This window comes from Alexandromys fortis, unplaced genomic scaffold, assembly GCF_014885135.2.
Source record: "Alexandromys fortis isolate MF-2015 unplaced genomic scaffold, M_Fortis_MF-2015_v1.1 scaffold_308, whole genome shotgun sequence".
NCBI classification, from domain to species: domain Eukaryota; kingdom Metazoa; phylum Chordata; class Mammalia; order Rodentia; family Cricetidae; genus Alexandromys; species Alexandromys fortis.
The window spans coordinates 597,727-624,927 of NW_026068180.1; the positions used below are offsets into that span (position 1 = coordinate 597,727).

General features: G+C 45.8%; 1 protein-coding gene across 2 annotated transcripts; it reads right to left on the bottom strand.

Moving 5' to 3' along the window:
* Atp12a (ATPase H+/K+ transporting non-gastric alpha2 subunit) lies at positions 1-25,582 on the bottom strand. Of its 2 annotated transcripts, XM_050129146.1 has the most exons (24): positions 25,489-25,582; positions 25,034-25,228; positions 24,197-24,352; positions 22,234-22,293; positions 20,504-20,704; positions 19,604-19,717; positions 18,555-18,689; positions 18,314-18,431; positions 17,758-18,026; positions 16,564-16,762; positions 16,314-16,423; positions 14,576-14,710; positions 11,685-11,877; positions 9,519-9,694; positions 8,718-8,854; positions 5,858-6,008; positions 4,680-4,848; positions 4,438-4,592; positions 2,659-2,782; positions 2,333-2,478; positions 1,795-1,928; positions 1,595-1,696; positions 1,077-1,168; positions 1-831 (listed from the first exon to the last, which is right to left on the bottom strand). In XM_050129146.1, exons 2-24 carry the CDS (start codon positions 25,040-25,042, stop codon positions 803-805), a joined length of 3,114 nt encoding a protein of 1,037 aa, XP_049985103.1. In that variant the 5' UTR covers positions 25,043-25,228; positions 25,489-25,582; the 3' UTR covers positions 1-802. The 2 variants fall into 2 exon arrangements, with proteins under 2 accessions (XP_049985103.1, XP_049985104.1); XM_050129147.1 differs by lacking the exons at positions 22,234-22,293; positions 25,489-25,582 and having other exon boundaries at positions 25,034-25,433.
* Positions 25,583-27,201: the final 1,619 nt, after the last annotated feature.

Sequence of the window (27,201 nt, forward strand, 5' to 3'; positions counted from 1 at the left end):
ATAAAATGTCTTTTACTTAAAAACAAGGTACCACTGGGTCTGTCAACATAGTTATACACCTCACACATAAACACACCTGACAGTTACAACACAAAAACACGACTGACATAAAATGATCACTGGCGAGTGCATGGCAATGTTTTACCAGAAATAAATATCACTATTTAAGTCACAGGTACCCTCCGCTGATTTTAAATTCCAGTTAGCAAAAAGTGTGTTGGGTAGATTTAGGAGGGTTTGTTAGGCCTCTATGAGGTTAAGAAAGTGAGGCCTAAGAAAAGTGGTGGTGGCGCACGCCTTTAATCCCAGCACTCAGGAGGCAGAGGCAGGTGGATCTCTGAGTTCGAGACCAGCCTGGTCTAGATAGTGAGTTCCAGGATAACCAGGGCTACACAGAGAAACCCTGTCTCAAACAACAACAACAACAAAAAAGAAAGACAAGAAAGTGAGACTTGAGGAATCATATCCTAGCCTAAGGCAGATCCAGCACACACCTTGACAAAGTTATTTAACACAGTGAGTCTTATATACATATAAATACGTTCTTCCCTGTGCTGCTATCTGAATTTCACATAATTTAAAATAAGAAGGCAGACATAGAGACAAAAATTCTATATAAACAGTTAAATCTCGGCTTTAAAATACAAAACATAATGTATGCTTCATACAGTTTTCTGTAGGAAAGTCCCTCTTGTATGGGATTTGACAGCATTCACATTGTGCAGAAGCCTCCTAGGGAGTAGCCAGACATGAAGAAAAACATCTCCGACTTGCCTCTGGGAGATCTGTGAGCGACATGATCTCAATAATACATGTTCTTATCCCACCAGCCTGTGGAGGCAGAGAAGGGTAAATCAGAAATAGCCTGTGGGAGGTGATGTACCAGCTGATACAAGCATCATCAGTCATGGGGGTACACTTCATTGACCAGGTGCTTGCCGTGGTGTACAAGCTGATACAAGCATCATCAGTCATGGGGGGTACACTTCATTGACCAGGTGCTTGCCCTGCACAGCTGGTCTGGTTTCCAGCTCAGCAAAACAAAAACAAAGTAATTCATTTTCCTCAATACTCACTTCCAGGGTAGAGCCTGATGAAGAGTTTTCGCATCTCGTCATACACCCAAATCAAAATGGCATGCGGCACAGCCACGAACCAGTACTGAGCCCTGCAAACAAAAGGAGGAAGTGAGCCCTGGCTTGTCCGAGGAGATAACCCAGACCCTGGCCAATAGCGGACGCAGGGGCGGGGCCTTTCTCTTAATTTTCCTTGCCTCACTGGAAATAGCAAATACGTTACATCACACAAGACAGGCCTTACTTAACCCAAGATGGGACTGCTAAAAGCAGCCTTGGCCTTTGAGGATCCCTGTTGGATGAGAGTGGCGGTGGTCCAGTCAGGCCTGGAGAATGCTTTTTTTTTTCCCTTTGGGAAATAGGAAGGTCAAGGGATGGGGTCCCATAGCTTGGGGGTCGATTTAATCTCTTTGGGAAGATTGGAGAAAGAGCCCATGGGAACCCTTGTGTTTATTCAGATTGTGATAGCTCAAAGTAGAAGCTGGTGTCCTACGTAATCCCACTGAAGGGCAACTCACCTGAGCATGGTGAAACTCAGGGCTGTGACACTCCCGAGACCGTAGGACAGGATCAGTGCCACAATGATCTGCGAGGCGATCCCCACCCAGATGACTTTATTTCTGGAAAACACACGGAAGCAAACAGATGTGGAATTTCCATGTGTCTATAGTCATGTACCCAGAAGACTGTGCCACAGTTAGGTCAGACATGGAGGTACCTGAAGAGCCCCTGCTGGAAGATAGAATTCCTCCGGGTTTTTCTGATGATCAGATCTGCAATTTGTTGGATCATGATGGCAACAAAGAAAGCCGTATAACCTGTGTATTCTAGGTATTTTCTCTGATACCTTGTCTGTCAAGAGGTAGAGACGGATGAGACCATGAGAACCCTCCCAGAGGAAAACTGAAATCTGATCCTCTTTCCCCACTTCACCCAGATTCATCATAGACTGTCTTCTTGTGTTCAGAGAGACATTCTCTTTAAATAGACGGCAAGGGAAAGATACTAGCTTATGCTCCCCATTGTGGGGTTTGGCTTGGTTACGCTTCCACACAGACTGCTGAACTAATGCAAAGTGAATTTGAGAGACGAGGTGTCTTCCCCAAAGACCCCATTGTCACCAGAGGTCTTCCAGACTTATTAACTGAGTAGCATCCAAGGCTGTCTCATCATTCAGGGGAGTGGAGGTTCAATGACAGGATGGGTGGGCAGTGAGAAGAGAGGAGGGCCAGGTGGTGGAAGGACTCTTGACTCACCCATTCCTGCCCGTAGCTATCTTCCAAGTCATTTATATCATCTGTTTCCCATGCTACCCTCAGGTTGATGAGAGAGGTGGGCCAAAAGCCCTGCTGTGCATAGACAGTGAAATAGACGAGGAAAGCGCCCAGGGCTTGCATGAGACCTGAAAAAGTCAAAGATCCAGATGTGAGTGCTGTGTTGGGCCCAGAGGGCTGCCTTGTTCTAGTGCTCTTCTGAGCCGTCCTCCTCCCCTGCCTAGGACTGGAATGTGTTATTTGGGAGGGCTCTTGCGTAATGAGCCATGGGTAGGGGGATGGCCAACGATGATACACCCTCCTCATACCAATGTGCAGGTAAGAGTAGATAGCAAGCTGCTGGTTCACCAATCTGTCTTTCTTCTTGTGGCGAGGTTTCCTATTCATGATGTCACTTTCAGCTTTTTCATAGGCCAAGGCAATGGAGGGAATCTAGAGAAGGAAAGACCCCCATGAAACGGACCTCTGGAAGGAGAGTGATAGTGAACAAGGGGGGACCAGAGGTGGGAGTAAATGGGTGGTAGAGATGGGGAATGGGGGTGCATCCAGGGTGCAGATAACAAGGGTGCATTGCCTCCATGGGATTTACAAGCCTCCATCTTTAAAAACCAGTCTGTGTTTTTGAGTTGAGGATGTGGTCAGTGGCACCATGATGCTAACTAGAGGCACAAGCGAGGTCCTGGGTTAAAAAAAAAAAAAGTCTATTTGCTTTTTAAAACCACCTGGCAATTCTAGATAGAGCCCGTTATAACATAAAATGTCGTCCTTCCCCTTTGGCATGTGTCCAGACCACAAAGCAATGTGGCAGGATAGCGGTGCTCTCGCAGTTTCTACCACTAAGAAATCCCTTAAAAGACAGACCTATCCCCACATCCAGATGTCCCGATGCAGAGGTATGGGCTTGGCTAGAGAATTATATTTCAAACCTGGCCCATGCTTGGAGAATCACTGCAGGCTGAGAAAATGAGCAAATGTAGAAGGGTTTGGAATGTTGGAATATGCATGTATTCTCTTTTAGGAAGGGTATCTCAGTTCTCCCCTCAAAGACAAAAGTCTTTTATTTTCCTCATAAAGAAGGGACCAGATCTAGGCACTATATAGACGTAGGGAGTGAGGCCATGGCCAGGGCCGCCTTGGACTGTGACTTTGACTTGCCCTCTGTTGCTTTTCTTTTCCTCCTTGGCCTGGGTAAGCCAGAGTCATATGGGGGCTTTCGTGAAGCTTTTTAAAAATGGATACAGGCTGTAAGAGGGGAGTCTTAGATGAATGACTGTTGGAAATAATAACAAAACTCTGAAAATGCCGAATAAAGAGACTCCATATATCCCTGCAAGAGCCCTAACCAAAGAACAACAAAAACCAAGTCTAGCCGGGCGGTGGTGGCGCACGCCTTTAATCCCAGCACTCGGGAGACAGAGGCAGGTGGATCTCTGTGAGTTCGAGACCAGCCTGGTCTACAAGAGCTAGTTCCAGGACAGGCTCCAAAGCCACAGAGAAACCCTGTCTCAAAAAACAAAAAACAAAACAAAACAAAAAAAAACCAAGTCCACTATTTCATTGTATGTTTAGAGAGGCCCTTCCCGTTCACTGCCCTCTAACTTAGCATGGGGTGACTGTGGGCTGTCACCTCAGGGTACTTCTTCTTCCCCAGAGTATTACTGTGTGATTGCTTCTCCAAACCATAGGAGTTGAATCTGATGAAGATGAATTCTTTGAGAGAGCCAAAACCATGTCGTTAAAAGAAAAAAAAAATCAGTACTGGAGATCAAGCCCACTGAGCTCTATCCCTAGCCCTGATTCTTATCTTAAAAGTCTTATTCTGGAATGAAATAATTTTCATTTCCAAACACTTGACCGATATCTCTAGCCTATTGCTGGGAAGCATGGCCTGTGGACCCATAGAATAAGTGTCACGTGGAAGCTCACTATAGATGGAGAAATGGCCCCATGGCACAGAGGTATGAGAAGCATTGATTTTGTTCATCATGTGGCTCTTGGAGGCAACAGGTATGATCTTTATATCCCTGGGGTTATTACCAGGTCTTTATATCCCTGGGGTTATTACCAGGTCTTTGAGTAGTACTTACAATGTCTGTGCCCAGGTCGATGAATAGGATTGTAATGGTGCCAATGGGCAGGGGAAGCCCAGCAACGATGTAGATCAAAAAGGGGCAGAGCTCAGCGATGTTCTTGGTCAGGGTATAGGCGATGGTTTTCTTCAGGTTGTCAAAGATCAGGCGACCTGGGGAAGATGTGTCTCTTTATAGGACTTGCTGCTAGTCCCCCAGGCAACCTGGATATCAGGATGGCACCCTGAAACCTTACTCACCTTCCTCCACCCCTGTGACTATAGACGCAAAGTTGTCGTCTAGCAAGACCATGTCCGCTGCATTTTTAGCGGCGTCAGAACCTGCTATGCCCATAGCAATCCCGATGTCTGCCTTCTTGAGAGCTGGAGAGTCATTCACACCGTCACCTGTCACAGCTACAACCGCATCCTGTGGGGACCCGGTGAGAAAACAAGAGTGAGGCAAGTGAGGCGACCGCGAGTCCACCAGGAAGCACACCCTACACCTTTTGTCTTGAGGCTGGAGAACTACTGGAGTCAAAATGAAGGTCTCTTTGGGAAGGAAAGATAAAGATGGACAATCTTAGAAACTCTGACACAGACTATGCAAATGAAGAAATAAAACAAAATCCCCAGCACACATGCCCAAACAAAGAGGTGTTTCACAGGGTCAGCCTTACGTATTGATGGGTTCTGAACGCACAGATCCAACCACCCAAATTTAGAAAAATTTTGGAGAACAAAACCAAACTGGCTGTGGTGGCATATGCTTGCTTATGCTTACAGTGCATGAAAAGTCGAGACAGGAAGATTGTGAGTTTGAAGCCAGCCTGGGATACATAGGGAAACCTTGACTCAATAAACAAAAGGAGAAAGAGAGACAGACAGACAGAGACAAAAAAGGGGAAATATTGGAAAAACAAAATTGCCTGTATGGTGAACATGCACAGATTTTCTTGACATTATTTCCTCCAAGCAATATGGACTATCTGGTGTTTATGCAGCCCTGACATTATACTAGATACTATGAATCATCTGAAGATGATTTAAAATACATGGAATGTGAGTACACTCTATACAAATATTAGTTAATTTTATAAATACAACTCGAGCAATGGTATGTTTTGTACTTGTAGGAGTTCCAGAAACAACTCCCCTGTAGTTATGAAGGAAGGACCATTTCTTACATCTCACTTCCTTTGTTATATATATTTACATTTAGAAAATCTCTCTATATCTGTATTCTACCACAGCTGCAAGTGCTTGAGTGGCTTCTCGATCAGAGCCAATGTTCTTGTGATATAGTAAAGAAAGAGAGACTGCATGGCTATGGGATGATCTCAGAGGTGAAAAGAACGCCAGTCCTCCCAATATTGGTGCCACACTTCCCAGTGGGTAGCCAGGCCTTTCCAATCATCAGGGAGCTGCTGCTGACACACCTGCCTCTGACAGCCCTCCACGATGATCAGCTTCTGCTGGGGTGATGTCCGGGCGAATACGATTTCTTGGTAGTTGGTTAAAAGGTCATCCAGTTGTTCTGGGGTCATGTCCTTCAGTTCCATGCCTGTCACCACAGCGGCTTTTGCTTCTCTAGGAAGGCCAGAAGAGACAGGGTGAAGCCAAAGCCCAGCTCTTGTGCTGAAACCCAGTTCTGTGCATGGTTTCTGTTTTTCTAAAACAAGAGACCATTTCCTATTATTCTATAATAATGGGAATAAATGTCAACTAGTCTTTTCCTTCTAGAAATGGGTGAGAAATGGTGATTCCCTGGGGCAATACTTTACTACACAAGGAAGAGCAGAAAATTGCCTCTTTGGGATGAGTGCAGAGCTCAGAAATGAAAAGCTTGCTGAAGTAACCACCAAGCCCTGGGTCTGGTTGCCAGCAACAGGGAACAAACACACACAAACCCTGTCCTTATGTTCTGGTATCTAGACTCCCCTTACGCCTATATGCATAGATAAGGTGCCCTTTTGTTGTTTCGGGTTTATAGAAGCCCACTGTGTACAGTGTGCTAGGTTGGGAGAATAGTTTACTGAAGTCTTGGAGCACAACTGTTACCCACTGACTATAAAAATAAGGCTCTTGGGCCATGGTTCACAACCTTCCTAATGCTGAAACCCTTTAATACAGTTCCTCTTGTTGTGGTGACCGCCCCCCCCCCCAACTGTTACTTCATAACTCTAATTTTGCTACAGCTATGAATGATAATGTAAATATCTGTGTTTTCTGGTGGCCTTAGATGACCCCTGTGAAAGGGTCATTCAGGTCCCAAAGGGGTTCCAACCCCCAGTTTGAGAATTGTTGCTCTGGGGACTCTTGATTATACAGATAAAATGTGCTACTCCTCTGATGAACTCTAGCTAGTCCCTGAGCAGACCCCAGGATCCCGTATTGGCTTGCCAATAAGGCCAAGTGCCACCTTGAAGGTCAAATGTGGCAGACAAGGTCAAGTACGGTTTGAGCTGTTGACCTTCCTAGCGTCTTCTCTCCCACCCACTGGCCTCTTTGGGTTCTGCGGCACTAATGCTTCCACTACCTTAAGGTCTCTACGCTTGTCTCCCTTTCCAGGAATGGGCTTTTCTCACTTGGGCATCCCTTAACTAATACTTCATGTTTTAGCCTTCGAATCTCAGCTTACGTAAGGTAGAAACAAAACATCGCATGCCTTATTTTTTTTTTTTTATGTCTTGTAAGTTTGCAGTTTTTCACGTTTGTTTTTCTTGTTGATACCAAATACTAGAATTCTAGCTCTTTGGTAGCACAAATTGAACTCAACATTAAAGGACAAGAAGTTGAAAGAGGATTGGGGTAAATCTGGGAGGAGTTAGGGGACGGGGAAGCAAATATGCCTCAAAATACATTGTATGCACATTCTCAAAGAACTAATGAAAATGTATTTTCAAAAAGTATATCAAGGCAAGATAAGAAGGAAGAGTGTTTCCTTCCTTCCTACAGCTGCTCAGATGTGTGGCTATGGAGCCAGAGCTGAGGAAGCAGCTAAATAAAAATATTGACAAAAAGTGTGCACTTGTGCTGGGGATGTCACGTGGCTTTGTGACAGAGCACTAGTCTAGGTTTGACAAAGTAAACAAACAAACCAAATAAACAAATAATCCATTTCCCTCCTGGTCAGTGTGGTGACTGCCATAAAAATGGCGGCCGCTTACTGACTGTTCTAAAGAAATAAACAGGCCCCACCCCAGTTTTGGCAGAGGGCTGTTTATTTATACGAGGGAGTGATGGCAAGGCTTGGTTTTGGGCAATTGTTGCTGTGCCCAGAGGCTGTCACTGTTGTGCCCTACCTAGTAATTATTATCACCTGGCAGCTGTGTGTTCCTACCAGGCCTAAGTGCCTAGGTAATCTAAGTCATTGTTCTTTCCTTTCTCCCTGATGCATGAAAGAAGGTCCAACTCATGACAGTTTATTTGACCCACCGCTCTGAAGTCTTTGACTCATTATGCCATTCCAGGTCTAGGCAGCTCCTTCCCTGTGTGTCTCCTCATTAAACCATTCTCCATGCCCCACCTTGGCCCCCCTCTCCTTGCCTAGATGGAAAGTTTCTCACTGGTGGGACAGTGTTCTAGTGTCTGGCATATAGCTTGAAGGCAACAACTAAGTATGGAAAGAATTAATCGATAAGTGAATAAGTGAATGGATGAGCAGAAGACAGACTTGATTGACAGAATAAAGCTTCCATTCTGACAAGTAGGAAAGCACAGTATGCTTGCATGGCTACATGTTATGAAGTCAACTGAACATGCAAATAAATACCTAAGGTGTATGAAACCAGGATTCTCAGTATCCTTAATCCTACAGCTGGATCAATAGCAAGTGATTTCACCTGCTCTTTGTTTTTCTCTTCTAAGCTGAGGCATAAAGTTTGCAGATCTCTGTCCTGTGCCGTACAATATTTTTAGTCAATGATGCAGGACACATAAGATCATCTTGCCTAGTGATGCTATCTTAATTTCTTTGGACACACTCTTGGATATTCAGCAACAATTAAAATTACATTTTATATAGGGCAGAGCTTATTGTTAAGCTACACCCAACTTTACTTCATTGAATTTTGAAATACCAGACAAGGATAGCAATGCAGTGCTTGTCATGAACCAGATACTCAATAAAATTTTCAATGAACGAATGAATGTAAATTATAAATCAAGCCAACGTAGCTCTACCCTGAGAAGGCATTAGTCAAAAGGGTAATCTGATCCCACTAGCAAAACTCTTTAGAGTCAGCAGGGCCCAGTGGGTAAGAACTTGACTTTCTGCTCCATTGGTTCTGTGGTTACCTTTTGTTGACTTGCTCCACAGCAATACCGCGGCGTTTTGCGATGTCTTCCACTGTCTCATTGTTGGCTGATATGATTCCTACGCTCTTGGCAATGGCTTTGGCTGTGATAGGATGATCACCTGTAACCATAATAACCTAGGACACAGAACACAGAAACTCGTGGGTAATGGCTTTGCTGGCTAAGTAGGGGTTATAGGTCAATATTTACTAAGATACTGCCTACTCTCAAAGGACCTAGAGAGTGCTGTGGTTTTGCTCATGGGAAATTCTGGATCTCAGACGCCACTGTTTCTAAAGAAGGCACTGGTCCTGTCTGGACTCCCTTTTGCCCAGGCTTCTTTCATATCCCCCCCTGATGCCAGAAGAAGCCTTCCCCTTTGTTACAATTTCCTTTGTAAAAGGGTCTATAGGCGTCTCCTAGAGACAGTCTTGTGCTGCCTTAACAGTCTTTCTTGATGCTAACACAGTAATAAAATTCATATGTAACTTCTATATCATGAAGGCAAATGAATTATGGAAAATAAAGTATTAAAACCCTTTATTATCTATCATAGTCCAGGACAATATAAGGTCTAATTCACGGCACTGGCAAGTTCTTCTCTCTGTAGGTACTGCGTTGGTTCATCCCCACAGACACTGTCTTGCTTTTTGGGGACAGTTACCGAGATCTTAGCAGAGTGAAGGAAGAGGTCCAAGTTGAGAATTAGGATGTTCACTTGAAGAGAACTAAAGACTCCCATGGTAATTTTTTCTTAGAAAGGGATATACTATATAGATAGAAAGGAAAAAGAACACTCACCTTGATCCCTGCACTCCGACACTTGCTGACTGCATCTGGGACAGTGGACCGAGGGGGATCGATCAGGGACAGAAGCCCCACAAAGCAGAGGTCGGAAGTGGGAAAGTTTATGGTGTCTACATCAAATGGGTAGGTTTGGGGAAACTTATCTGCTGGCAGGTAGAGGTGGCAGAAACCTGGAAGGGGCAATCATGTTGGAGTTAGTGAAACCAGGATTAAATATGACAGAGGATGCAGAGTTGCGGGGGGGGGGGGGGTTGTTGTGTGGTTTGGTGGTGGAGGACATGTTTAAGCATGTGTGAGCAGCTAGGTCTGAGCCAAAAGCAGGAAGGAGATGACATGATGATACACACTCAGTCCTTTACTATTTTACCGATATATAGTGTGTACCAACAGTTGTTTAATCCCTTCAATTCCATAATGCATGTTTTTAAAGAAAGACCTATTTCATCCAGTTCCATCCAAAAGTAATGTCCTGTGTGCCTGTCAGGTGTTCTATGCTGTGCTCTAGAGATATAACATCCAAGATAAGTCCAGTAAGACATGTTTTATTTCTGAAGATGTCTCTGGTTAGTGGTGAGACTAACAACTGAAGACATTAAACATGGCATGAACCGTAGCATAGAGCTACATGTCAGAACAGAGCACGGATGTTTTCTAAAGAAGGAAGGCTGGAGTGAGGAAACCATTTCAGGAAAATAAACAAGCACATGGAAAGAAACAACCCTGGGTCTTTGGGGGAGTGGTAGAAAATTCAGCCTTAATTAAGCTAAGACTAGGAGTAACCGGGTAGAACCATCCTTTTCTCTGGGGCAGAGGTCGAAGGCATTCCTGTGTTTGATAGAACTCCCAAATCACGTGGCTTGCATCAGTTTTTACAGTAAATAATCATCACCACGGCTCACTGCTTCCCACTTCTCACTAACCAGGCCTAGAGGTCAAAAAGGAGGTTCCTAGAGCGACTTTGGTCAGTTGGGGGCCAATCTTTCTTTGAAAAGATTGCTTGGTGCTGTGGGTTATGTAGGGTGTGTTTAAATCATTAGCATCTCATTTACACATTTTATCTACTGTACAAACTCAAATATCCTGTGGAAACACACATTCTACACATTCCGAGGCAAGTGGCAAGCACTTTTATGGTGTTTAACGAACCTTATCATCAACCCTGGGCTGTGAATTCCTGGTTCTGCCCTTCTGAATAGGTGCCATTCAGTCAACCCATGCTTCTGATAGTGGAACACACTGCCCATCACATCACTTCAGTGGTGAAATTGCTAAGGTTCCTTCCACCTCCAATATTCCCCGTCTCAGTTCCTTCGTTACCTTTCCCCTACTCATACGCTGAGATAAGTAAACATTCCTGAAGTCACCATTCCTTTCCAAGGAGTTGCTGAGTCTTACCTGCTGGCTCACAAAGCGCCATCACCTGACCCTTCTTCATGCTCCCACCACCTGGCTTGTATCAAATACCTACCCCTCCCTTGTTCTGTGAAATGAAAGCAGCCACCTCTGAAGGAGCCCAGTGTCTCTCCTCTTGCTGCTTCCAGCAAGGATGACTCACAACCAACCCTGGCTGTGACTGACCGGCTCACCGTTGTGACAAAGCTTTCAGTACTCCCCCTAACCGTAAGACAAAACTCCAGGTCCTCGACACGTATTTAAGAACTCTTCGTGATGGCCCCAATCTCTCTCCCTAATTCTGTTTCCTGCACCTCCTCCCTCTCATCCATTCTGCAGCACTGCATGGACCACTGGCTTCACTGTGTGCATAAAGAGATCCCTTTCTTCCTCTTCTTAGCCTTTGCAGTTCTCTCACGTGGATACTTTCCCCTCCTTCCACCCAAATACTGCCACTCAAGGCCCAATTTAAAATGTGACTTCTCTAAAGTCCCTGACTATGTCTGGAATGAACCCCATTCCTCCCAGTGAAATCTTACAGCAATCTTTTACATGCTTCTCTCTTGTTTCTGTGTTTTTCTTTTTTCCTCATCTGCTGGGGATTGAACCCAGGACCTCACACATGTTAGGCAAATGCAGCACCACTGAACTACACGCCAGCCCCTCATATTCTTTATATGATCCCTGTGTTGCCATGGCTACTCTGCTGGTTAATGGGAGTTCTTCATGCTTCTCAGGAGATGAACACAGATGTTCTACCATGCTCACCCAACACACGCTCGCCCAGGCCTCCCAGTTCCATGTAGGCTGTGTGGAATGCGTCGGCAGAGCTCTTGTCCAGTGGCTGCTCCTTGCCATTGATCATGATGGTGCTGCACTTCTCTAAGATCCTCTCCGGGGCTCCCTTCATCACCATGAGGAAGCGCTTGTCGTTAGGGTCCTCTGTCTCATGTATGGAGAGCTGGGAGGGCACGGATTGGGCCAGTTAGATATGGCATCTTTGCCGTGGTTCTTCCAATTAGCAATAGGACAGGCAGGCAAAACATTTCCTTTCTTTCAATTTGCCCTCCGAGGGTAAAAGCAGAGGAAGAACATGGCACCCCCAGCATGGCCATCCTTTGGCATTTGTAACTAATTAAAAAGCTAACACCTAGATTTGGGTGACTCAGAGGGGCATGCTGAGCTGGAACCCACACTGGGTGCAGCTTGCATTTCAAACAGACACTAGCTCTTTAAGGCTCGTTGAGCAGGCTGAATGCACCCCTCAGCCGAACAACCTATGGACAGAGGTATGAGAGTTCTTGTCTCACCTCTCCCTGCTAGTGGTGAGCAGCCATCTTTTGTATGTGCACACACATATGTATATGCCTGGGTGCATATATGTGTTCAAGCATACATACCTATGTGTGCATGACAGTCATGTGTGAATGTGTGTGTGTGTGTGTAAAAGGTAGAGAACAAACTTGGGTCTTGTTCTTTGGTACCATCCACCTTGTTTTTTGAGGGTCTCTCATTGACTTGGAGTTTGCCCATTGGCCAGACTGATTGGCCAATAAATTCCAGAGATTTGTCTGACTCTGCCTCCCCAACCCAGCTTTCACACATGAGTTCTGTAGATCAAAGTCAGGTCCTTGTGTTTGCCAGGCAAGTGCTTTGCTCACTAAGACATCTCCCCAGCCTTGAGCAGCCACTTGCAAATGCTGAGCTGCCAAGGCCAGGAGGAATTCCTGTGCCTCTCTGTCTCAGGATGGATCTAGCTTTACTCTCTGGACATAAGGGAAAATGGTGGAAATTTGAAGAGGAAGAAGGCACGATTACAAGTAGACTTTAGAAGCCAGTGATGCATCAGCGTTGACAAGTTTACCACAAATATTCTTGATCCAGCAAGCCTACTTCTAGAAACATCCTGTTAAGATAATCAGCCTAATAAAATATGTATAGATCATAGTATATAATAATCAAATGGTTAAATCTGCACATTATGTGGGCACCACCCACCACCCAGAATCAGACAGACAGGCAGACACACCCACTTGTACCTCAGCACACAAAATAATTTTAGAGAGACTTGGTATCTGTCTGTCTGTCTATCTATCTATCTATCTATCTATCTATCTATCTATCTATCTATCTATCATGCTGGGAATTAAACCCAGGGCTTTGTAAATTCTAGGCAAGCACTCTACCATTGAGTCAGATGCTCAAGGACAGGAAGATTTTGAAATCTTTTTGGAGAAAATTTCCACCGCTTTGGGATTAGCAGTTGATTCCAAATCAATAGTTGCTAGACACTGAGTTATCAGAAAAGTATATTATTTTTAAAAATGATAGAAAGAAAATAGGTTTGCCAGTTTCCTTTTTTTTTTCTTCAGTGACCAAGAAAAGACATAAAACCAACCAGTTCACTAACCAGAACTCAACCCAACTCAACCTAACCAAACCAAGGAGCTTCCTGTTGGTTACTATTATCACCATCATTTTTTTGAACAGTAGGGCTGAGCTCAGTGGCAGAACTTGCCTAACACATATGAGAACCCCCCCCCAACACAGTTCAATCCCCAGAACCACAAAGAAAAGCTCTAGACCCAGGTGTGGTGGCACATGTCCTGCTCACACAACGGTGACATCATCTAGCATGTCTACACTTTACTGTTACACAAAGTCAAAGCCATACCCCTCAGCTCAGCATGGGATTCTGTAGGAAATCCCACTGGGCAGGCAACTTGTTGGTCTGAATGGAAGAGGATAGATATGATTGATTACTGGCCATTTATATAGTGGTTCAAAGCCACTAGGCAATGATGGCCATGTTCTTCCCGAGCAATGAGCAGAAAGGAGGACCCTAGCAATGGCATATAGAGCAGGAATAAAACCCTAAATAAAATAAAACACTTGACTGGTCCTCAGAAGGGCTTGTCTTCTTCCAGGGCAGTCTCAGGCATGCTTGCTTCATGTGGCATGTTTGAAATTTCTGAATCTGTGCAGTAGACTCTGTAGATTCTAGAGACTGTCAAAACTGGCCGGTGCCACTTACACACTGTGAGACTGTGATCTCAACACATCCTAAGTGTTCTATTCCTACTCCATAAATCGGATTCACTGGTCCTACCTTATAGATCAGTTATAAGTGTTAAATTAGATAAAATAGTCTGATTTATTTAGTTGGTTCTTAGTTCCTTAGTAGATTGGCTCCAGTGCCCAAGAATATTAAAATATAAGGTATTCCTCATACCCAATATATTACAAGACATAGTGTTTACACAGGACGTAAGCACACTTTCCCACAATCCTTAAAGAATCTCTAGACGACTTATACTTCTAATATGATATCAGTGCTATGTATTCAGAGAGTGTTCCGAGCCTCTTGCTCCCTCTCTCTGTGTGAGCTTGCATGTAGGATATGTGCACTGTTCTTAGGAACAGTAGACCCTAAGAAGCTCTTTGCCTTTGTTTCTATACCCTACTTCAAGTTTGGCTTTATATCTTTTCTTGGTTGTTAAAAGAAGAGGAAGAGGAGGAGAACAATGACAATGACAACACTGGCAAACCTGACCTGAGTTTACCAGATGCTCACATACCTCACACCCCGCCAAGGTCTTTCGAACCCAGGGATGGTCTAGAATACAACGGATTGTGTAAGGAACGGAAGAAAAACTCACCTGAAATTTGTTGGTAGAATTAAAGGGAATTTCGGCTACTTTGTGGTTCCTTTTTCTAATTTCCATCACGTCACCCAAAACAACCTCTGAGAACTTTAGAAGAGCAGTTTCAGAGGCATCTCCGACCACAGTTCTCTGGGGATCAAAAGAGAGAAATGTTTACAGCTCATCACCTAGATCTTTGGAGCTATACATTTTTCTCTGCTCCCCTCCCTATCTCTCCCCTCCCCTTCAACCCTCTCCCATGGTCTTCATTGCTCCTAATTTACTCAGATCTTGTCTTTTACTACTTCCCATGTAGATCAGATCCATGTATGTCTCTCTTAGGGTTCATTGTTGTATAAGTTATCTGGGATTGTGGTTTGTAGGCTGATTTTCCTTACTTTATGTTTAAAAACCACTTATGAGTGAGTACATATGATAATTGTCTTTTGGGTCTGGGTTACCTCACTCAATATGTTATTTTCTAACTCCATCCATTTGCCTGCTAATATTAAGATGTCATTATTTTTCTCTGTTGTATAGTATTCCATTTGTAAATGTACCACATTTTCCTTATCCATTCTTTGGTCGAAGAGCATTTAGGTTGTTTCCAGGTTCTGTCTATGATAAACAATGCTACTATGGACATAGTTGAGCCCATGTCCTTGTGGTATGATTGAGCATCCTTTGGATATATACACAAAAGTGGTATTGCTGGGTCTTGAGGAAGGTTGTTTCCTAATTATCTGAAAAATTGCCATACAGACATCCAAAGTGGCTGTACCAGCTTGCTCTCCCACCAGCAATGCAGGAGTGTTCCCTTTACCCCACAACCTCTCCAGCATAAGTTGTCATCAGTGTTTTTGATCTTGGCCATTCTTAACAGGTGTAAGATGGAATCTCAGAGCTGTTTTGATTTGCATTTTTGAGACTGTTTTTGATGAACCAACAGGCTTTGACCAGTGGAAGAGACAAGGTCACAGGACTCTCAGTGACTGAGCCAGGACTATGGTAAGAACACAGACCAATGGTGCCACCTACAGGCACTAGGGAAGTCTGTGCTAGTGGGAGCTCTGTGGGGAATGGGAGCTTCCTGAGCTATGGCCTAGGAGAATAGGAGACATGATCAGGGAGAAAAGGCCTTGTAGAAAGCAGATTGCCAGGAGTGGAAGTACAGGTGTGTATGGTAAGATATGGAGGTTCCTGAAAAGTGTTTGTGGTCAAGATTCAAGTAGCAGAAAACAGGGACCCACAGAGGAAAACTGAGCAAAGCTAGGTGATCAACCAGTGTTTAAGGAAAATTGGTGGCAAATGAAAAGAATGGAGGGGAAGGGTAAAAGCTCGGAGGTCAGTGAGGAGTGGCTTGGAAATCGAGATGTGAGGTACTGATGATCATAGAAGCATGAGGTTGTGTGTATTTCAAACCAAGAATGGCTCATTCGCTAGAAGAAAAAGCAAGATAATTTCCCAAACCTTTGGCTCAAGGACAAGCAGAATGACTATGTCAACGGAACCTTTTTGACAGCCTGTTGACTGGAAGCCAGGCTGGGTGCAGGGGAGAGTGACAAGAGTGGCCTTGTAATTTCTCAGTGATGGAGGGAGTGAAGAAGACCTGCTCATCTCAGGATAAGTCAGCTTTGCTCTTACCAGGGTAAACTCTACCCAGCTGGAGAGCCTGACTCAGGCACCCAGGTAGAATGCACAGAGTGACCTCATGCTGCCTGTGACATTAGACCAAGAATGGCGGTAGCTTTACCTTCATGATGGGGACACTTTCCTGGCCTGGCCTGAACTCCGCTCGGTTACACAGTGTTATTATTTTGGACAAAGAAGCCCAGGTCCCAGAACTTTGGTCAAAGGCTTGTTCTAGAACAGAAAAAGAACAGTGGTTAATGTGGGTGCTGGGCCTGCCCTGGCCCAGTCACACCCTTTGTTTAAGACCAGAGACTCAGCCAGTCCTTTGGCTCAGTCCCTGTCTTTGGGCCAGAGGCCTCCACAAAACTCACTTGTTTGGTTCTCGCTTGTATCTGCCACAAAGATCTGATTGTCAAACCACAAATGAGCCACAGTCATTCTGTTCTGGGTCAGGGTCCCCGTCTTGTCTGAACAGATGATGGAGGTGGAGCCGAGGGTCTCCACTGCCTCCAGGTTCTTTACCAGGCAGTTCTTCTTAGCCATTCTCTTTGCTGTCAGTGACAGGGTGACCTGGCAAGATGGGGGAAAGATACCTTGAGGGCAATCAGTTTGAACTCCGGTACCTGGGACTGACTTTTGGGAGAGAGCAGGATACAGTTAGACCAGAGGCAATATTACAACGACAAGAAGTCTGGATTAGTGAGTTGAAAGCCATCCCAAAGCTCTATTAACCATAATCTTAAAAAGATTAACTATAGAACACTTTGTCTCTTCTTTGAAGAAATTGCTCCTGAAGTCTGCAGGCAGCTAAGACAGGCCATGGAGCTATGGCTGGAATTCATGCAACTCAAAAGAGAGCTCAAATAGCTGGGGTGTGGTAAATTACTTGCCTGGCATTCATGAGGTGCTGGGCTCCATGTTCAGAACCACAAAACAAAGCAAAACCAAACCAAACCATGGAGTGAGACCTGGAACTTAACAACATTCTTCTCCTGTCTTTGGCTTGTCTTTTGCCATCACTTGTGTAGTTATATGACTATCATGTGAGCCCTCTGCCCTACCCCATGGACCTGCACAGCAGCTTGGGGAGAAGGGAGCTTTTGTCTAGGACTGAATTAGATAGACCTGGGTAAAAGAAGGCAGGAGAGCCATGGCTAAGTTTGAGGCTAGGTAAGGAAGGCATTAACGCCTTCATAAAGAGAAGGTGTGGAGAGAGGGGGTTTTAGAAAATAAATCAGAGGAATGCATTGCCTCCAGCAATTCTATAAATGGGGGTTAAAAGCTCATCTTCTCTAGATGTTAAGAAGGTGAAACAACCTATGTGAATTAAGCTAGATCTGAAAATTTAGTTTCTAGGACAATGTGTCCAGATATTAGAAACATTACAATTCTTTAATGAAACCGTCTATTCAGAATGTCCCATGGTAGTCTCTGGTGTGTGTGTGTGTGTGTGTGTGTGTGTGCTGCTCTGTAGATGGGAGAAGGAGTGGTTCTGCAGCCACAGCGGCAGTGCCAAGAGTGCTGGGGGTGGGGTGGGGGTGGTGGCTGTGCAGGCATAAACTCACGGTGACAGTGGCCAGGAGGCCCTCAGGTACATTGGCCACAATGATGCTGATGAGGAAGATGATGGCATCAAGGACATAGTACTTCATGCACACGGCGATGATGAAGAAAATGACGCCAATGGACACAGCCACCCCTGCCACGATATGGACGAAGTGCTCGATCTCGATGGCAATGGGTGTCTTCTCACTCCCAACACCGGAAGCCAAGGAGGCTATGCGACCGATGATGGTGCGGTCGCCTGTGTTGATGACAATGCCAGTTGCCGTGCCTACAGGGAAAGAAAACATTTTACTCCGGGCTTTCTGCTCACAGCCCTCTCTGATGGCCTGCACAGTGAGCCAGCCCATGACAACACAAAGGCTGCCATTGATTCTCTGGTCTCCTCAATTCTGAATTTCTTCTGGGAAAAGCTTTACAGCAAGGGACTGGAGAGGACGAAAACCTTGGGCCGGAGAGAGAGAGAGAGAGAGAGAGAGAGAGAGAGAGAGAGAGAGAGAGAGAGAGAGAGAGTTGATGCAAGTGAGACATGCTTCCCTGAGAGCCAACTGGCCTTACCTTCCAGGCACGTTGTGGAATAGAAGCCTATGTTCTTTGTTTCCAAGGGATTTTCATGGGTAAACTCAGTTGAACGAGCCTGGGGCTCAGATTCCCCAGTGAGAGAGGAATTATCTACCTGAAAGAAAGTTCAAAAGTAATTCAAAATCAGCTATGTGAACCCCTACTTTTTCCTTAGTGGGGAGAGAGTGACTGCTACCTCCCAGCAGGCTCCTTGAGGAAGATGCTCCTGGATACTCACTTTGCATCCTTGGGAAAACACTAGTCTGATGTCTGCAGGGATCTGGTCTCCTCCTTTAATCTCCACTATGTCCCCCACCACCAGCTGCTCTGCAGGAATGATCTTCTTTTCTGAGTCTCGGATGACAAGAGCTTGCTGTGGAAGGAAGTCATGGCAGACGCCTAAGCCCCTGGGAAACACACTTGCCTTTCCACTGTCTGCACCTATGAAACTCCAGAGTGGGCGGCCTTGGGACTCCTGGCTGTCAGAGTGGTGAGGCTAAAACTGAAGACTGTTTCACATGGGGTGTCAAGAACTAATCTTTTTCGAGGTCTGTAGTTGGAACCAGAAAAGTCTACCATTGCCTGGCAGATATGAGATGGGGAAATTATTTATTTATTTAATATTTATTGGTGTTGGGTCCCCTGGAACTGGAGTTACAGACAGTTGTGAGCTGCCATGTGGGTGCTAGGAATTGAACTCAGATCCTCTGGAAGAGTGGTCAATTCTCTGAACCACTGAGCCATAATGCCAGTCCCCCGAGGTGGGGGAACTTTAATGACGGAGTACTCTGCTCCTTTCTTGGTGCTACAGGAAGCATCTCTTGTACCCAGACTCTTCCCTTCTATCTGATGGTTCTGTCATCTGGGGCCAAAGAGGTTTCCTAGCTATAGATACAATGGTTCCTGGGAGGAGAAAGGGGCACTTGGTCCCCACAGGAACATTTAGGGCAACAAGCTCTGAAAGCAAAAAACAGTCACAAATAGAGTAGATTGGATGGACCTCTTTGACTGTCAGTGAGAAATATTCTGGAACCATCTGAGTGACTGTTCAGTGTGGTTCAGAACACACTGTGCAATGACTAATGTTCTTTCCTGCTTTTTCCTAGATGGAGCATTTTCCTTGACCTCACTTTAGCCCTGTGACCCCCTCAACCCCTTCAACTAGGATTCAGAGAGATTATTCAGAAGTAATTTGCCCAAGATATGACAGATAGCAAGGAGTGGGGTCAGGGCTGCCTCTTTACCCAGAATTCAGGAAGAGACCAGAGCTGGGAGGCTCCCACTCACCTGGGGGATCATCTTACTAAAGCTGGCCATGATGTTGGTGCTTTTGGCTTCTTGATAATAAGCAAAAATCCCCGTTAAAATAACAACCAGGATAAGTATGGCGCCCAAATAGACCTGGGTGGGGAGGAGAGGTCGCAGTCAGAGAAACAGATGGGGGTAGCAACCTCTAACTTGAAACAGTCTAGTCTGACTACCAATATGACACCAAAGTGCAAAAGTCCTGCCTGATCTCATGTGACCAGTCACAAATACAGAGATGCTAAAAGTAATGCCAAGAATTACCTGCAAGCAATAAAGATGGGACATATATATGAAGGAAACAAATTCTGTGCTAAAATTAATATGTCTTGTTTTATACAGACATACATCCAAGCCCCCACCCCAATCTGAGATCTAGAACACTTCTTTTCACTCATGTTCTTTGGCAATCAATCACTCTTTGCTCCTGTGCCCAGCCTGGGGACCATGGACGTGCTCTCCAAAGCTGAGCCTATCTGGTATTTAGCATCAGTGACCTCCTACAACACCTAGCTTTTGGCAGCTGGTTTCTTTCTCTTAGCAAGGTATTAGCCAGATCAGTTCTGTGGTATGAGCCAGTATACCTGCTCTCCATGGGAAAAGGAGAGAGATTGGCTTTGAGGAAAGAGAGTTCCAGAAATACTTCATTATTCCCCCGCTCCATTACAGACTAGGTGTTTTGTCTGTATTCTAAAATTCACACTTATATCATCGGAAAATGAAACATCATTTGCTTCACAGTGTGAGAATTCCTGATTTCCCTATGTTCACCACTGCCTGATGGGTGGTAGAATAGCTTTAGCCCAGCACTGTGCTCACTGAGAGACTTGCTTAGTGACTGCTTCTCCTTGTAACCAAGCAGAGCCCAGGATGGTTGCTTACACTGTCAAGGGATGCAGAATCACTGACATACTGGATCACATATGCGATCCAGCACAAGATGGCACCTATCCACAGAAGGATGGAGAAGCCCCCCACCATCTGCTTGAGGAACTTGATAATCTCTGGAGTTTGCTTGGGAGGTGTAAGGGCATTGGGCCCATCCCGAGCCAGGAGTTCTGTAGCTTTGACGCTGGAGAGACCCTGAAAAAGCCAAGAAAAACACACAGAGAAACAAACTGTTGGTCTTCATGTTTTGTCAACTGCCCAGGGCCCTGGGAAAGTGAAAGATGCCTCGTTCTCCCAATTCCCACTTTTTAATTTTTTTCTTTGGACAAAGATTACTTTTGTTTTTATTGGGGGGGGTACCATGTGTTATTTAATATGTATACATTACAAAATGTTTAAATCAGGTTAAACACCTGTCTCCAATAAATATTTCATATTTTGGAAACTGTGCCAGGGCTTACACTCAGATCTTGAAAAGTCTTCTACATCTTAGCCAAACCTCTTTTTACTTTTTATTTTGTGACACTGACCTATAACCCATACTGACCTTGAACTTGCAATCCTGCCTCAGCCTCCCAAGTGCTTTGAAACACACATGTGCCATTGTACCCGGCACAAACTCTCTATCATAGACCATATCATGTGCATATCCTTTCTTCTTAATTATGTGTAAGCTAGAGGCAATATCTCTTTTTTGTTCATTTTGGAGTCTGCTCTAGGAACTAATGCTTTTGCTAGGTAGTGACTTAAGTATTTGTTGCAAAGCTGGATTCTGAGCTACTAACTCATCGTTGCCTTTCACCTTGCCTCTTTTTTTTTTTCCCAGAACTCCTTTTCTCAGCAACTGTTGAAAACTTACTATTATTTCTAATAGTACAGCCAGCCTTCTGTGCTCACAGATTCTGTCAACGGTAGGATTATCTCCCTATTCTCACGGCCAGTCCAGTGTGAACCACATTCTAAGTTTTTTTTTTCTTGTTTTCATTTGAACAAATGAATATTCATTTTCTGTCAAGGGGTTCAAACTTGGGCTAGAGAGATAGTTCAGTGGTTAAAATCACTTGCTGCTTTTTTCAGAGGACCTGGGCTAGCACCCCTGTGGTGATACACAACCATCTGTAACAGTTCCAGGGGACCTAATGCTCTCCTCTGGCCTCTGCAGGTACTGCATGTATGTGGTCACATGCAGTCAAAACATGCACAAAATATAAATAATAAATAAATAAATGCTTTTAAAAAAGAGGCTTAAACTTTTGAATTTGAACTTGAATTTGAATTCACAGAAGGAAACAATATTTTGTAGTGAGGAATTTGTAAAGTCCCGTGGGCGTGCAGTGTGCTCTGGTTCCTTGGGCTCTGAGATGGAGACTCTGCGTCCTTTCTTTCTAGCAATGGCCTCCCCTGCCATCAATAAAAAGAGTTCCATGCACCATTTTACTTCATAAACAGCTTCTGGCTATAACCTTGAGGAAGGTATGTATCGTTCTGGGAACCACAGTTCCTTTGCTGTTTACACCTGAACGTCTAGCTCAGTGAAAGGACCTGGTTGGGGCCTTGGGTCAGACACGCCAGCTCCAGCAGCCTGAGTGGCTTATCTCAGGATCCAGAAAATGGACAGTTCCACAGGTGTGGCCCTAAGTCACCCACAGCCTACGCAAGCCAGCGTTCTTCCTCATACAGTCAGGATGCTTGTCCCCCAGACGATCCGCCCCCTGATGACTTACCCGAATGATGTTTGTACCGTATTTCTGCTCCAGTTCTGTATTACTGAGTCGGTGGTCATCCTGGGATTCACAGAAGGAAAGGGAGTAAATGGCCTCATTCCAAAAGACTCCACCCCAACTTTGACCCACTTTGGAAGCTTTGCAAGTAGCACAGGCAGAAAGGGCCAAGAAGGTTGGTGAGGAGCAGAGAAGGCTGTGCAGGGAGTAGAGGCTCTGGTGCCAGAGACCCTTGACTTGAATCCCTGTCCTTCACCCCTGTGAGCACATACTGCACGTGCCGTTGACACCCAGGCCCCGCCCTTGGTTTCTATGAGCAATGCAATGGCTACTGGCCACACTCTGACCTCATGCATGCCCTGGCATCCTCATCTTGTAGCTATGAGATAGTTTGATGTTTCACTCAGAGCTGGATGCTAAGACTGGCCGAAGGTGATTGGCAAGCCCAAAGTACCCATGGGATAAGATCAGGAAGGAAGGGAGAGTAGAGTCAGGCACCGGTGGTTGTGGGTGCTCTCGGCGCTCCTAAGAATCGGGGTAGCACAGGCTCTCCATTCAGAAGGGTTAGTTCCAAGGCTCTAGTTTGCCGCAGAGATCAAGATTCAAGGGCATCCAAGCATCATGTCACAAACTGAGGGACGTTTGTGAGAGGCTTGAGAAAGTGGAGGGAGGACAAGAGGCTCCTTTCTTACAACGAAGCAGGAAAATGGGCTAATACCGTGGGAATGATTTTTCTATACAGTATTGAAAGTACTCTAAGAAAAATTTCCCATCATAATTATAGGGAGAGCTGAGCATAATGTCTGATGCCTGAAATCTCAGGACTCAGGAGGCCCGCACAAGAGTATTGCAAGCTCAAGGCCAGCTGGGCCACATATCAAGTGCAAGGTCAATCTGAACTTCACAGCAAGATCCTGTCTCCAAAGAGAATATAAATAGTTTGATATAGGTAAAAATTTAAAATTAGCAGGCTTATGAGAGAATAGAGGTATAGTCAAGCAGCAGTCTTAAGGGAAAACAGGCATGTCTTAAATGCTAGAGACACACAGGACATAATAATTCTTTTCGTGTGTTATCTAGCACTGCTCTTGGCCTTGACCTATCTCACTTAATCCTCTCCACAACCTGAACGGATAGGCATTCCTAGTTGCATCAGTCCAACGGTAGCCCAGCAAACACTGGGCTTTGAGGTCTGCCTACAGACTGCAGGGTTAATCTAGCTGGATCTTAGGCTCCCTTTAGCCTTCCTGAAAAGGTATCTTAACCTTCACATCCAGGGCAGCTTGTAAGAGGTCAGGTTTAATAACCCAAAGTCCTTCCTTCAGAGAGACTTACTTAAGATACATAGCTCATTTCCCCCTCACAGACCTTGCAAACTAGTTCCCATTTTATATAGGGAGAATGGGGACAGGGGTGGTTTCCATGGAGCTAGCGTGTTTGTGCCCAGTTACAGCTCAGTCCTAGAAAAGGACTTAGATTGAGCCTGGCCAGGTCCAGTATTTCTACCCCTGGGGCTGTTTTTCCAGGAACACATAAAGCCTCACAAGGCCTATGGCTTTGGTTTTCCATCTTTGGAGGCTGTAGCTCAAATACTTTTACTTGCCCCTGGAAGATTGGCACATTGTTATTTATATCTCAAGACAGCAGCTGAGAACAAGAGGGATGGTTTCTGCCTCTTGGGCTTACAACGGAGGCTTTAACTCCCTGTCCTGTCTGGGACTGCCTCCAACCAGAGCACAGGCATTTGTCAACAAGGATGAGTGGCGGCAGGAGGACACAGGAGGACAGGACAGAATGAGGAAAGATATTATCACACTCTGGACAACAAACAAACAAGGAAGTTGGAAGCCTTCCAGGGTATCCCAAGCTACCGAGGCCAGTTTTTCTTTACCAGAGAGAGGGAGGTTATAGAGACAAGTTCTCAGTGGCAGGGGGCACCAGGCCCTTTCGCCTTCAGGGGACTGACCAGATCAAGCTCTTTCTTAAGCTCCTCTTTCTCACGACCCTTATTGGGTTCTGAGTCCTTGTTCTTCATCTCCTTGAACTTCTTGTCATCTCCCTGGTCTGTCTGATTGACATCTTTAGTTCCATTGAGCTCCACAGAATAAATTTCTAATGTTTTCTGGAAGAGAAGCAGAGGTGCAATATTAGCCCCAGATAGGTTTTCTTGAGTAGGTGCCGAGTGGCTCCCAGAGGGTGAGGAGATGCCCAGATGGAAGAAGAATGCTGGTCCCCCCTGCTCCCTGACTTGGAGAAGAAGTGGAGGATCGTTGGAAGTGTCCCCCCTCTTTCCAAAAATATTTTCCTTCCTCTCTGTGTTGACACGAGGCTTGATTGGCACAGCCCTGGCAGTATCTTTGCAAGGATCCTTTCTCTGGGATGGGGCAGATGGAAAAGTTAGCAGTTTCCCTAGCACCTTGTGGGTCATTCCCAGATAGGTCATACCAGACGGATCATCTCTTTTTCTTAAGGGAGGGGTGTAGTTCCAAACAGACTCACTGTAAGCATTGCTTTTCAGAGCACCTTGCATCCAACAGAATCCTAGCATCATCTCCAAACCCCAGCTTTCAGAGCAGGTGCTGTGTGGCTGGTTTGACAACCCTGGAGACCCTTCCTACACATCTACACTAACTTATATACACTGCCAGCACTAATTGCCATATATATTCTTGATGGCTGGGAGTGAGTTCAGTGTTAAAACTGCCCACCCCCTATTGTCCTGAGACCCGGCATTTCTTTTTCTTTTCCCAGCGCTTCCCGATGGTCTCCTAAGGGACCCACTAGATGTGGAGGCTGCACGCACCCGGCGCATTCTGTGGATGGTAGTCCAATCCGCTGGTAGATGGATATGAGGGCACGGGATGCGGGAGTGCTGCGGTGAGCCGGGCTGGGATGAAGACGCGCGCGTTGCCTTAGTGGTACTCCAGGCAGTAATGCACAGAGGCAGTCCCGATCTGGCGGTGGCGGGGGGCCGCGGCGGCGTCACAGGTCCTAGTTCCTGAGAGGCGACGGTGACGAAGTTGGAGTTGCAGAGGCAGGCGCCGACCTGGACCCGGACCTTGCCTGTACCTCCGCGGCCAATTGCCAGCTGTGGCGTGCGCCTTAAATGAAGCGCGCTCCGCCCACGTACCTGGAGCGACTCAGCTCATTCGGCTGGGGACGCCCCTGGGGATGAAACCCTAGGGCGCACAGGCCTGGGTGGGGTGAGGTTGGTGGCCAGAGATCTGAAAATCTTAAGGTGGGAGCCCCTTTTGATACCTGGTTGGGGGACGGGGTCTTCCTTAGGGCGGGTCTGGCAACAGCTCAGTCAGTGGCTCAACAACAGTGGCACGCGTCAGGTGCGTGCTGCCCCCGTGTGCACTACGAGCGCTTGTCCGACCCCGGGCTCCTGGAATCCCAGGGGCACACCCACGCCCTGTGGAGCTTTTGTGAAAAATCTACACCCACTTTCTTTAAAAAAAAAAAATGCTGTTCCCTTACCAATAAAGGAATTTATAAAAGTGTGTAAACGGGGGAGGGGTTGGGGGTTGCAGTTCCGATCAACAATTGTGACCTGGCAATAAATACCGACTCTAGAGAGGATTTGCATATAGATAGGTAAATGAGACTCTGGAGCAGCCTGGGCTAACCGCCAAAGACTTTACGGAGTAGCTGAATTACTTTATAAAGATCCAGAAAATAAAAATGTGCAGTTTTGAAACAATATTGGAAGAGAGAGGATAAGGGGGGCTGGGATAGGTGCCCTGGCTTTAGGAAGGCTACCTCAGAACTCCTGGGGAGGAGCAGACTGCTGTGTGCAGAGCCCAGGTTGTGGGTGCGACTTTGATGACACTGGAGGATAGCTCTGTTTTTCACAACGCTCCTCACAAGTGCTTCTCTCTTGGCCCTCCTCCTGTCTGCCCTCCCTTCTTCCTGTAGTCCCAAAAGGGCAAAATTTGAAACCTAGGGTTTTCCTATTTTGGACCAGGAAGACAACCGCGAGTCCCAATTCTTCAGGGTTGGGAAGACTTGCTGTGTAGATACACTCCACAGATTCTTTAGTGTTGAGGGGGATTTTATGTTCTAATCCAGACTGGTGCAACAGTGGACTTCCGGAGAGTCTTCCGACGTCGTCTCCCCTGATTCATTTAGTGGAGAATGCTATTTGAAAGAAAGAATTTTGCAGATAAGAAGGAAACACAAAATCTATGCAAAGCAGTTGTTCTACCATTTGCTTGGGTTCTGGAGTCTGTTCCCCGCTGTCTTCCACCCCCAACCCAGGGCCCAGGTGGTTTTTTTTTTTTTCCAGCTGTACTAGTCAACCTTTAAGTCTGGGACCAACCTAGGCTAGAGAAGTGAGATCCCAGAAGCTTTTCCCAGCTCAAGGCCAGTATTCAGTTTCAAGAGAAAACACAGACTCCAGACTGGAGAAGGGGGTGGGGGCTCAGAGAAAATGACATGATGGCAGGGCTTCAGAAGTAGTATTTAGAGTACTTAGAAGGTAGCTGGTTGTGTGTCTGTGTTAAGTGTGGGGTGGAATGGCATCAAAATTGGACAACAGTTTCTGTGGTCAGGCGCTTTGGGACCTCCTGGGATTTGCAGAGTTGAAGTTCTGCTCAGTCACCGGTTCCTGCACAGTTCTTGGCTTCTGCCAGGGACGGTCTTAGGTCCTGCCACTGCCTTGGCCCTTGTGGCAGTTGCTGGTGTCAGGTAATATCTGGAAGTCTCGATTTCTACCAAAGAAGAAAAAAAGTGGGGCCATAATCTTTGCTGCTTCTAGTCTCCTGGGTATCCTTAGGTGTGTTGCGAGCACCTGGAAAGATCGTCACCAACAGACCCGGGTACTGGATTTTTCCTCTTAGGCACAAAAGCCTTTTCATTTGGCTGGAGACTTTGCCCCATGGTATTCTGGGAAAGGGCTCTGAGAAACCTAGATCTGAGGGCCTTTTGCAGAAGGGCTGGTTTTGGAAAAGGACACTCTCAGGGACACCT